Here is a 12,401-nt window from a genome sequence, read left to right on the forward strand (position 1 = left end):
ACACACACACACACACTGGATGCTCAGCCTCAGTTTATTTATGAGGATGAATGTGAATTTTTATGAGTGAGTCAGACTAGAAGCTGACACTGTGGTGGTTTTATTTAGTGAGAGAGTCTCTCTTTCTTTCCCTCATGCTAAAGTAAACAATTATAGAAGCTGATTATTCCTTTGGGTTGTTTAGATAATTGCCACTTTTTGACAACTCTCTCATCGCACACAAATCACAATCACTCACACACACTGAAACGCTAACACAGTAATGCAGAGAGACACAACACTTATAGAGTTAGAGCCAATTGAGGAATGTCTGTGAATCATTTAAAAAGAAAATCTAAGTGATCACATAAGAGTTTAATATTCATTTTAGGATTTGAAGAATCTGATGACTGATTCTTATCCTTATTGCTCATTGTGTCTGCCTTTGAAAATCAAGTCTTTACCTCTCATCCCAACAGATGTCTCTAGAAGTTGGTGCTATAAAATTGACAAATGAAAGCAAAAATGTAAAATATCACAATTCCTTAGGGGGCTTAGCTGTCAGGCCACTCCAATCACTCAGTGCTTGTCTTAGTTTAACCAAACCTGGACCAGTACAGTGTGCACACTGCACTGCCACAACTCTGGCTCTTAAAAAAGAAGCTAAATTCACATCACATTTGTGTGACTGCTTCCTATGGGCCTGTATCACAAGTAGTGAGTGATTAACAGTGAAGAGCACACACTCCCTGTTTATTAAGCCTGTTGTGTAATGGGCTCACAGCCAGAGCTGCCGGCTGTGCCCACCCCACACACTCATTCAAGAGGATCACTGATACCAAGCTGGTATGCAGATAATCTACCAAGCACAGAGAGAAAAACATGTTGGTAATCTCTGAGGAGACAGATACGCAACACATCAGGGGGGCAAAGCTAATATCAAACCTCATCATCACTCATCGCTCACTATACATATTATACATATGTTGCACAAAGGCTTGAGATTCAATTGCTGTAACAGATTACATGTAAAGAAACAGTTCAACAAAGAGAGTGGCCAAGTGAATAACATAATGGTTAGGTAGTGTTTTGACATGCATGGCCTCACTTAATTTTATTTCAAGATCCAGAAGTAACTTTTTCCACACACTTATTCCTATTTTCAAACTGTGTCTGGCTGTGTAGGGGCTCATTAAGAGGTAGGAATGAATGTCTACACAAAAACAGGGCAACCAGACAAATTTGACAGATTCATTCTGCCCCGTTGGATACGTCAATTTAGCCCCCTAAATATCTGTGGGGTGGCACTGGAAAACTGCCCCTTGCCTCATTTGTTACTCTCTGTATGAACCCAAATATGACTCCCTTACTTTCTTAGATGTCCAACGCAGTTTGGTTTTTTTTACTCTCTCACTGTTTCATATAACTGACTACCTTTTTGCAAACAGATCATCAAAAAAAATGTATATCTATGTTGCAGACTTTAAAATTTCATTTGCTTTTCCGTCTTTTTTAGGCTTAAACTTCAAGGTGAGGAAGTGAGAACAGAAAACAATCAGCAGAGGTCAAGTTTGGACCAGATGATCCCCTGCCCTGAATTCTGCAAATAACTTTCTCCTGGATAAGAAATCACCACTCTGAAAATTGCCTACAGCACATAGCTATCAACAAAGAAGACTAATGCTCATGAACCTTCTCTCCAAGCCTTTTTTCAGAACACTGCCTCTCATCTAAGCTTTATCTGAGCAGAGAGAGCAGACATCATGGCGCTCAGCTCGCAGCCTTGGCCACCTCTACTCTGGCTATGCATTGGCTTTCTTCTTTCCTTTCTTTTGCCCATACATGGCAAAGAATGTCCACGTTTGTGTGTATGTGAGATCCGCCCTTGGTTCACCCCCCAGTCGACCTACAAGGAGGCAACCACAGTGGACTGCAATGACTTGAGGCTCACGCACATCCCTACTAACCTGTCCACAGATACTCAGGTGTTACTGCTCCAAAGTAACGCGATCTCTCACACCAGTGGGGAGCTGGAGGCGTTGTTCAACTTGACAGAGTTGGACCTATCCCAGAACAACTTCAGCACTGTGGAAGCTGTAGGCCTCACAAGCATGAACCACCTGACTACCCTGCATCTTGAGGAGAACCACATCAGTCAGCTGCCAGACCACTGCCTGGGAAACCTCTCCAATCTCCAGGAGCTCTACATCAACCACAACCAGATAAACTCCATCTCCCCTCGGGCATTTGCAGGCCTGCTTAACCTGTTGCGCCTTCACCTCAACTCCAACAGGCTCCATGTCATAGACAACCGCTGGTTTGAAGAAACACCTAACCTTGAGATCCTTATGATTGGGGAGAACCCAGTTATTGGCCTCCTAGACATGAACTTTAAGCCTCTAGGAAGCCTGAGGAGTCTGGTCCTGGCTGGTATGGACCTCACCGACGTTCCAGCAAATGCATTTGTAGGTTTGGATAACCTTGAAAGCATTTCTTTCTATGACAACAAATTGGTCAGAATCCCTCAACTGGCCCTTCAAAAAGTTCCCAATCTGAAATTCTTGGATTTAAACAAAAATCCAGTTCACAAAATTCAGGAAGGAGATTTCCAGAACATGTTACGTCTGAAAGAGCTGGGTATCAACAACATGATGGAGTTAGTGTCAATTGATCGCTATGCTCTGGACAATTTACCAGAACTAACAAAGCTGGAAGCCACAAACAACCCTAAGCTGTCTTATGTGCATAGGTTGGCCTTTAGGGACATGCCTTCTTTGGAGAGCCTGATGCTCAACAATAACGCCCTCACTGCCCTTTACCAGCACACTGTGGAGGTGTTGCCTAATCTGCGGGAGATCAGTCTACATAGCAACCCATTGCGCTGTGACTGTGTCATTGAGTGGATGAGTTCCAACCGGACCACGGTGCGCTTCATGGAGCCCCTGTCCATGCTGTGCACCTCCCCATCAGAACTCAAAGGCCAGCGTGTTAGAGGGCTAAGGCTGCTGGAGTCCCCAGAGCAATGCCTCCCTCTCATATCCCACAACACCTTTCCCAGTCACTTAAACCTCGAGCTGGGCATGAGTGTCAGTCTTGACTGCAGAGCCATGGCTGAGCCAGAGCCTGAGATCTACTGGGTGACTCCTCTTGGGACCAAAATCACAATAGACACTGTGTCAGAGCGCTACCACTTGAGCAGTGAGGGAACCCTGCGGCTGTCTCATGTTCAAGTGGAGGATTCTGGTCATTATACCTGTGTGGCCCAGAACACAGAAGGAGCTGACACAAGGGTTGCCACCATCCGTGTAAATGGCACCTTGCTAGACAGCACCCAAGTGATGAAAATCTATGTCAAGCAGACTGAGTCGCACTCCATCCTGGTCTCCTGGAAGGTAAATTCTAACGTCATGTCCTCCAACTTAAAGTGGGCCTCAGCCACCATGAAGATTGACAACCCACACATCACCTACACAGCTCGTGTCCCTGTAGACGTTCATGAGTACAACCTCACACACCTTCAGCCCGCTACTGAATATGAGGTATGCCTCACGGTGTCCAACATCCACCTACAGACACACAAGTCTTGTGTCAATGTGACAACACGCAGCGCTACCTTTGCCTTGGACCTGTCAGACCAGCACCCGAGTGCGGCTGTGCTGGCTGTCATGGCGACCATGCTGGCCTTCCTCAGTCTGGCCACCGTGGGCGTCTACATCGCCCGCAGATGGAAGAGAAAAAACTACCACCACTCTCTGAAGAAATACATGCTGAAGACTTCCTCCATCCCCTTGAACGAGCTTTATCCTCCTCTCATCAACCTGTGGGAGGCTGACGGTGAGAAGGACAAAGATGGCAGCACAGAGGGAAAACTCTCTCCTGTTGACACCACGCGTAGTTACTACATGTGGTAAGGATTTAATAAGGAGGCCTGGCTGCCTCTCTAGCAGCACAAAAAGACACACTTTTGCCATTTTGGTGCAAAAGTCGAATAAAGTTGCAAATGTTTTTTGTATTCTCAGCTTTGCTAATAAGAGGCAGAGTGATCAAGGACAGGATTTTTATTAGTATAGCGTATCGCATTTGTTTGATTCTTTCTATCTCTTAATTGTTTTGGACTCTCCAAGATGGCAGCTGTATTTAGCCTCCAGGTTGTCTTAGTTGCTATGCTCTTGTTTCTGTGGTGCATTCACTCTCTTTTGGGTTAATAATGCAGCAGCAGGGGCCGATGGTCTTCTTGCATTATTAGTGGAAATCAGTGTTTTTTTTTCTCTGTTTTGTAAAACAGGTAACCTGTTGTGCACTGATAGATAATGGAGTTTGTCTGAACTTCAATTAAAAGCTGACAGTGGGGTTTAGACTTATTAAACTGTCTACTGAATGTTAGCAATTGTGCAGTAATGTTGTATCAACTATACCTTTGAACTTTCTGATTTAAACTGCAAGAGAATAGGATTTTAGTTTGCTCTTAAATGTGATGTTAATGCTAGAAATACAAATGTTTGTTAAAACATCTTGAGATTTTGTTTTTATTACTAAGGTGCACTAGAATCTTTTTGACCCTTTCCCTGTTGACTCTTATTTTATTAGACTTTTTTGCTAATTGCTTAGTTTATTATTTTCACATGCAATATGTATACTGATGAAGATAAAATAAATAATTTTTGGTTCTTTTGCAAACATTTTGTCTTTTTTTTCAATTCCTGTTGTCAGTTATTATATTCTTTCAGTTTTGACAGGCACACTCTGGTGATACAGGCTGTTGGTTTCATGTGGATTTTTAATCATATGTCTTAAGGCAACTTAAGCCCATCTCAGTCCAAAACTGAATCAGCTTTACACCGTCACAGCTTTCACTGCCCTGAACCATCCTTACAGACAGGGCTTATACTGTGTCAGCTTAACTTCTCAATATGGTTATGTACAAACTCATACATACCCTCTTGATACAAACACATACAGATAGATATTTGAGTATGTGCTGCCCTCTAGTGGATGCTACTACTACATATTAAACCGGTTTAATATGGTTGTCAGAGTGATAATGATAAAAACACAGAGTAAGAACAAAATTGCACCCTGAGGTTTAGCATCAAACCCCAAGTCTCCTGTGCAAATTCAATTAAGCATTTTGAGTCACATTAAGACAAAGATGCTTCGGTTAGTTTTTTATTATGAATAATTAAGAAATTGAAAAAGAAAGACTAACGGGATTGTTTGAGATCCCATTTGTCACACATTTATCAGCGTTTGAAAACATTATATTACAGTACTTTACAATAACTTTAAAGCAATTCCACACTTCACATGGACTTTGTGTATGTATCTCAACCAGCCATTTGCTGATAATCACAACCTGTGTGCAGAGATTTTTTTGACATTTACAAGACCACACTGATCTTTGCCACTAAAAAGTTCTTCGACCCAAACAGAAACGCAATCAGCATGACGTGACGTTATTCAGTGCTATCAACGAAGTCTGAAAAAATGCAAAACGTTACATTTCTGAGAATATCTGCTGGAAGGTAAGACATTCTCCAAGCTGTTTCATACCCTCTGACTTTTTTTTAATAGAAAAACCATCAACTTCAGATGCATGTTAAGGCACATAAGAGAGCCTCTATTAAATTCCTTTCATTGATTTACTTTACAACTGACACTGGGGTTAGAGGGCAGCTGGAAGAACGGATTTTGTGTTTAAGACAAGCAGGTCAGGTCACTGTTGCTCCCGGGAGACACAGCGAAAACCAAGATTAGAGGCTGAGCTGTCCGGGGTGTTTTGGCTTCGAGCTGCACATCGGTATCTGTAACAGTAAGACTGGAGGGGCAAAGAAAAGAGGGAAATTTACTGTCAATTAATTAATTTACTGTTACTGTTTTTTGTTACAGTATAGAAAAAAAACACTATGGAGACAATCACACAGAGACCATTTTAGTTTAGCCACCATTTCTTTCTAAATGTGTTTTTTCTGCCATCCTGTATTGAGCCTGTTTGACTGCTGTCCTTTCTTCCCTCACATGGTTTATTCATATAAAACAAACAGGACCTCTGTGCTTACGACTTATTTTGCATGCAATTAAGTCACATTCCCATGGCAACCAATTCTGGTGACAAGCAAACTGGAATGGTCATCAGTGGGTGGCTTAAATGGCTTTGCAGATAAATGAAATGCACCATATGCATTTGATATGAGTTCTCTTGACTCCATGAACATTATGAGACGTGCTCTAGCACAGGAACTGCTTTAACCTGACATACCAGGAAGAGGAGAGAGAATATGAGAGTCTGCATTTTCCCTTTGTAATTAAACAAGTGGAGAGTCACAGTGAGCTTCCTTACTCCCTTTAGAAATGCTAATGTCAGAGCTGTTTCTTAGATTCAATATTTGCTATTAAACACGTTCGCACCATTGGCCAAAACTATTCTGTTTTCACTGATGAACTCAGATTGTAAAAGACCTCACTACCCACTGAATCTAACTAACTGTCAGTGGACATTTAGACTGGTGTTTTTAATTTCATGTTTAACAATCAAGATGTTGAACTTGGAACTATAGAGCATAATAAGCATGTCGAAGTGTCTTCTTTACCTTGTGGCACATGTATGACCCTCCCTTCTTCACCTTGTCTGTGCCTGACGGAGGACCCGTCTGAAAGACAAAGGAATTATTAAATATCAGAACAAAACCTAAACCTGGAAAACTCAAAAACGTAGAGGTAATGTGTTCTTACGGGGTTGTGTTGCTGGTCTGCGTTATGATGCACAGTCCACCAGTCTGAGGTCCATTCCCATGCGTTCCCCACTATGTCATACAGTCCAAAACCATTAGCAGGAAAGGACATCACCTACAGGGTACAGGGAAAATATAGCCACAATAATGCAGGTTGTGATTAAGAATTGTATTACGCCGAACTATTAGAAACACTTGAATCTTCTGAAAGCATGATAGCTATGTAAGCCCTATGGCTGTTTGTACTGTATGTACTGTATGTGCATATTTGCCAGAATGAGCATGTGAGTCTGAGAACTGACTCACATATACAGATCACTTAGTGTTTAATCTGGATTTATAGGTAGCCCCATTTTTTTTTTTCCTCCATTGTTGTTTTTTTTTTATTGCCCAACATGCCAAGCTGTTTAAATGAGATTACATTTTAGTTATTATAATCAGTGAAGAATAAACATCCATGTACGGTAGCTTGTAGGATCAGAGAGATGCACTTTCCTTAGGGATGTAACGATACACCATTCAATTTGATACAATTCACGATACTGGGTTCACAATATACTAATTATAAAATATCCTAATTATAAAAATACTATATTTTCTCGCAATTCTTTTTAATATGAGATAGACAAGACTAACTATGATTGAAAAACATTCATTTAATTCTCAGAGGTAGGATATAAGCTTTGCAAAACAATAAATATATTTCCTTTTATTTGGAAAATGGCCTCATATCTCTTAACATGTTTTGTCTGTTATCTTGTTACCTTTTCCATTTTCTGACTAAGGGAAGCCAAAAAGCTGCCAATTTAAACAGGATGGTGCATTCTCAGTTTCAAAGTCTTCACTTGCAGCTGCCATGTGTTGGCGCTTTGGTACAACTACTGACACGAGTGAGTGTTTAGATAGAGTATTACAATTCATTTTTAATTTCACCGATTTGAATGTTTACATGTGTGTTTGTATCGTGATTTATCGGTCTTGCAATACATTGTTACATTCCTAACATTCCTTCAGCAGCTCGTACCCTTCAAGAATTTGAGTGCATACATTCATGATTGATACTTCTAAATCAGGGCTTTAAAGCCGCCCCTGTAGAGAAAGAGACTGGATTAATATTATCTAATGATTATACATTTGATCTCTGTAAGCTGCATGCTGCTGGTGGGACTATATTCACTTCTGAAATGAGCTCTTATCTCCAGCACCTTTCATTTCCTGGAGATTCTGTAGGCAGTGGCTCAAATATAAAGTTTCCAGTTTTGTGACAATGTCTCATGAGAACAGCCACCCTTCCTCCCCCAACAACTATGGCATCCCTCTGTCTTCTCTGTCTCACCGGTGAAGTTTTGATGTATCCATCCTCTCCAGAGTTATGGTTGGGGAATTCCCCCTGCCAGAGGTTGGCATAGTGTTGTCCTTTTGGGTTCAACTTATTTCCCCAGGGGTAAAGCCTATATGTAGGGGAAGTACATGACGAAATAAAGACCACAGCACATGCACATTAGCATATATTTATAGTCACATAATGATTAAATATCGTACCTGTCTTTAAGGCCACCCCTACAGGCGTATTCCCATTCTGCCTCTGTAGGAAGTCTCTTGTTGGCCCAGGAGCAGTAGGCAACAGCATCCGCCCAGGACACATGCAGAACAGGATGGTCCAGCCTACAAGGAACAGGTTTGAAGTTAATTACTAAGCTTGTACTTGGTTTTCATTCTGCTTTTACCAAAAGATATAACTGTGAGGAAAAGACTGTTAAAGATTTTGGTTTTGAATCAATGTTTAAAAGTTAGGTTCACAAAAAGAGTTTGATTGTTTCAGTTGTTTTTTGCATACTGACTGGAAGGAGGGATCCCTTCTTCACATGATTCTAATGTAAGTTATGGGGAACAAGATCCGCAGTCATTGTTCTGGGCAAAGTTCCAGCGAAGCTAACAGGAGGCTCCAGCAGTCTGAATTAGACTAATCAAGTAGGTTTTGTCTTAAGTTACAGTCTTTTTAGTGCCAAATTCCCTCTTTGTGTTTCCTGCAGTGTTTCTTCTGGTACTAAAAAGACTATAAATTCAGAAGAACCCCACTTGATTTGTCTCACTCAGAGTGCTGAAGTTTCATATTAGCTTCAGCTGAACTTTAGAATGTAATTTTACACTGAATAAGGACTTCCTCATTCCTGTCCCCCATCACTTATATTGGAATCCTGTTCATGGCCAGTATGGAGAGGAAGAACAATTACAGTGACCATAAACTGTTTCAATGTACATATGGACATGACAGTATTGTTTAAAACAGACTTAAACCTTCCCTTTAATAATAAAACATTAAAGTATATGTAGAGCGTCTTTCTACCTGTCTGTGATGTTGGAGTCTGGACCATCAGGGTGCTTCCAGTTGGCCCCTTTGACTGGAAGCCACCAGGGAGCAGCGGCCACCTGATGACAAAGTGATGGAACCAATATTTCATGATGGATGATATCCCTCTTTCATACTCATCCTTGCATTCTCTCTCACATGCACACTTCATGGTTCACATAGAATTGTCTTTAATGTACCGAATTGCAATTGTGCTAATGGTTTCCAGTATTGCCATACTAATGGGTACCTAGCACCTTCTCAGCAACATGATCAAGGCTGCACATGACAGCTGAGATGTAGCAGTAATTCCCTGCTGTCTGGCTTTCGTCACTGAGAGGCCTGCTGTGCTCAGGGCTCTTACAAGCAAACCTGTGAACATTCTCATGGCTGTTAAATAACAGTGGTATAGTCTTCATGTCTACCTAAAGCCAAAAATATGTGGGAGCAGAGGCTGGTACTCTGAAGAGCTTTAAAGGCTGAGTGCACATATATTACTCTAAAAATGTTAAAATACATCAAAATAATAACATGATATAATAATTGATTTATGTCCCCCGACATTTGTAATAGGGCTGTACAATTAAGTGACCAAGTGCAATATCCAAATCACAGAAGCTGCAATTTTAAAATGGTAAAATGTGAAACAAAACTGCACTATAATGAAGTACTGTAGTGCTGCAGAGCTGTCCTGACCTATAAATCTTGTTCTCCAGATGTAAGAAAACATGTTTGTTTGGTACAGACCCCAACAAATCTCACATCATCATAAATTTAATGGGGTTTTTGTCAGAGAACATGAAAATTGTGATGCAAAAATGATCATTCACACTAATCAAATCTGTCAAAATAATCGCAATAATTTGTCATTTATATTAATTGGATAGATATCTATCTGACGTCTATCTACAGGGCTTCAAAAGGCTGATACTAATAACACTAACAATGCTTCATATAGGTGTAGTAGCTTAAGAAAAAGTGAGTTGTACAGGTAGGGCGACCTTTGAATAATCATACTTACCGCCTGAGTGATTTGGTTTTTGACACTCTCGCTCAAAATTCCCTCAAATACAAACGAGTCTCCAAATTTCTCCGCCTAAAAGCACAAGCATAAAAACACAGTGAAACCTCTCAACTTTATAACATTAACCTCTAATCTTTAGATGCAGTAATGATGCGTACCTCAGTAATGTATCCTGTGACACTGACGAAGTTCTGAAACTGTTGGTTAGTGACTTCCTGGATGTCCATGTAGAAGGAATCCAGAAGCACCAACCTCTGAGGGCCCTCTCCATCTGCAGGGATGCCTGGGTCGTCTGTTCCCATCAGGAACTCTCCTCCAGTAATCAGCACCATCTGAAAGCAGAATATAAACTTTTATTTTTATTTTTTTTACAAGCATACGAGAGGTTGTATGAATCACTTTAGTTTGATGAAGGTTATAGAATTGCAAGGATTTATAGTTTTTAAAATGGCTGTGCAAAGATGTATTATCAGACCAGTAGGCTGCATATTCCTCAATAAACGTCAAAGGCATACACCACAGTTATAAAATCATATCAACAGCAATAAAAAGAAATTACATTGACTGACTATTTACGGATTTGTGCTATTTCTGTGCACAAGGCTGAAATGTAATTTCTCATTCAACTTGTCCTACGTCATGGCACCAGATGTCACCTACAACAAATGAATTGGACATTGTGCATAATGTCATGTAGTAATGCCTGAGGTTTTCCAGGAACCAGGGAACTCCCACAATGAGTGCAGCAGTCAGACTGGCTCACCAGGAATGGCAAACCCTGGCTATGACCTTTACTGGGCTCTAAACAAAGCTACACCTAACAACCTAATTGTCATTTCTCAAAGCCGGATGAGCGTAATCAATGAGTAATAGCAACAAATGCAGTCGAACTACCATACCTTGTCTAATACTACCAAACACAATGCCACAAACAGGCTCTGAACACTCTTGATTGAGAGGAGCTGAACAACTGATTTACAGTGCAAAACTGTGCTGTTGCTGAGAAGGTTTCAGGGTCTTTAAGGTTACTACAGCAGGGCAGGTGGATACAACATCAGACTAAATTTAAAATGAGAACTTGCATGCACTTTAATTTGAAGATCAACCAAGTCTGACAAAAAAAAAATATCTTTAGTTTATCTAATGTAGCCTTAAAGGGCGTCACTCCCAACCTCTGTACCTTATCTATTAGTTGAACATATTCCATTTCATTTCATATTAAATCTCCATGTCTCCTCTACTGTGAGCTGTAGCGTGGGCACATTACCTGACTTTGCATCTCCTTCTCATCTGCCCGACCCTCAGGCAGCCTCTCATTGGCGCCTCTTGAGTATTTGTCAGCTGGCTCTTCAGAGGCTGTCCTGTCCTCCACAGGCTCCACAGGCTCCACAGCACCGTCCCTCCTCAGCTGCCCGCAGCCGCAGCCCGCCGCTCCCTGCGGGGCTGCGTCTTCTGACCGAGTCCCGCATGAACCCTGAACGCACAACGCTTTGCTCACGCAACCAAAGAGAAACAAAAACAGGGCAAAACTGCGCAGCATTCTCACAGTACACCGCTTAAGATCGGCGCATTTTCTCCTCTCACTTCCGCAAAGTCACGTGGTCGTGGTCAGTCAGCTGGGTTGCGATGTCACAAAATGTAACTCTTTCCTGCCCGAAGTGAATAGTTGTAGGTTATTTCTACTATATGATTAGGATTAAATTGCTACTCATGACTAGGGCTTGGAAAAATAGCAAATCCAGTTGTTTTAATATAAATAAAATGACTTTATTAGAAAATACCATTCAAGGTATTACTCAAACAAACCCATATTTATGATTCTGTGTGCCAAATTGTATCAGCATCATAAAAAATGAATACCCCGCCGGGTGTGCTGATAACAGCTCTGGACTCCCCCCTTTAGTGGTGGGATGGGACCACATCATTTCCCAGCGATCAACACTACGGCCGCTTGAGACGGAGAAGAAGAAGAAGTGGCAGAGAGCCAGCTCAGCTCAGCTCAGTGTTGCTGACTGCCTCAGTGAACACAGCCCCGCAGCAGCGACAGGCGCGGAGAGGTGATAGAGCTGTCAAGAAAATAACCAAACAAAGCTGGATCATTACAGTCGCTGACGGCTGGATTTCACCCTGGGGCCCCCCCACCCGGTGAGGAACAGGCGAGCCGTAGTCATGTTGTCTTAGCCCGGTCCGGAGAAAGCTGAAACAGCCGAGCGTTTCACCACTAACCGAGGTAAAGTTGAGCGCTTAACTTGTACAGTTCATCCTCTCTTTCCTATCTCTATCAGCTAGTAGTGGGGTGGGGGGGCAGAGAGAGAGAGAG

The 12,401-nt window shown here is 41.7% G+C and overlaps 3 protein-coding genes across 3 annotated transcripts in view; 2 read left to right on the forward strand and 1 right to left on the reverse strand.

Annotated features, from left to right (window-relative positions):
• The first annotated feature begins 1,515 nt into the window (after positions 1-1,515).
• Positions 1,516-4,557, forward strand: LOC118328430 (leucine-rich repeat neuronal protein 1-like). Its single transcript, XM_035662173.1, has one exon. The coding sequence runs from the start codon at positions 1,743-1,745 to the stop codon at positions 3,888-3,890; it is 2,148 nt and encodes a 715-aa protein (XP_035518066.1). The 5' UTR covers positions 1,516-1,742; the 3' UTR covers positions 3,891-4,557.
• A 584-nt stretch (positions 4,558-5,141) lies between these two features.
• Positions 5,142-11,705, reverse strand: sumf1 (sulfatase modifying factor 1). Its single transcript, XM_035662594.1, has 9 exons — positions 11,349-11,705; positions 10,240-10,413; positions 10,079-10,153; positions 9,055-9,137; positions 8,250-8,372; positions 8,044-8,158; positions 6,709-6,822; positions 6,567-6,626; positions 5,142-5,794 (listed from the first exon to the last, which is right to left on the reverse strand). The coding sequence occupies exons 1-9, from the start codon at positions 11,619-11,621 to the stop codon at positions 5,693-5,695; spliced, it is 1,119 nt and encodes a 372-aa protein (XP_035518487.1). The 5' UTR covers positions 11,622-11,705; the 3' UTR covers positions 5,142-5,692.
• A 202-nt stretch (positions 11,706-11,907) lies between these two features.
• Positions 11,908-12,401, forward strand: part of LOC118328709 (inositol 1,4,5-trisphosphate receptor type 1) — a gene marked incomplete in the record, with an annotated part of 65,849 nt that continues 65,355 nt past the window's right edge. The window contains 1 exon segment of the mRNA XM_035662593.1: positions 11,908-12,311.

Source organism: Morone saxatilis, unplaced genomic scaffold (genome assembly GCF_004916995.1).
Source record: "Morone saxatilis isolate NCDOM2014 unplaced genomic scaffold, NCSU_SB_2.0 Contig18, whole genome shotgun sequence".
NCBI classification, from domain to species: Eukaryota; Metazoa; Chordata; class Actinopteri; family Moronidae; genus Morone; species Morone saxatilis.

Coding starts and splice junctions, on each gene's coding strand:
- LOC118328430 (XM_035662173.1), top strand. CDS start 1,743: ATGGCGCTCAGCTCGCAGCCTTGGCCACCTCTACTCTGGCTATGCATT.
- sumf1 (XM_035662594.1), bottom strand. CDS start 11,621: ATGCTGCGCAGTTTTGCCCTGTTTTTGTTTCTCTTTGGTTGCGTGAGC. Junction 8,373..9,054: donor GACTCCAACATCACAGACAG/GTAGAAAGACGC, acceptor TGTTCCTTGTAG/GCTGGACCATCCTGTTCTGC. Junction 8,159..8,249: donor AGGGGTGGCCTTAAAGACAG/GTACGATATTTA, acceptor CCCTACATATAG/GCTTTACCCCTGGGGAAATA.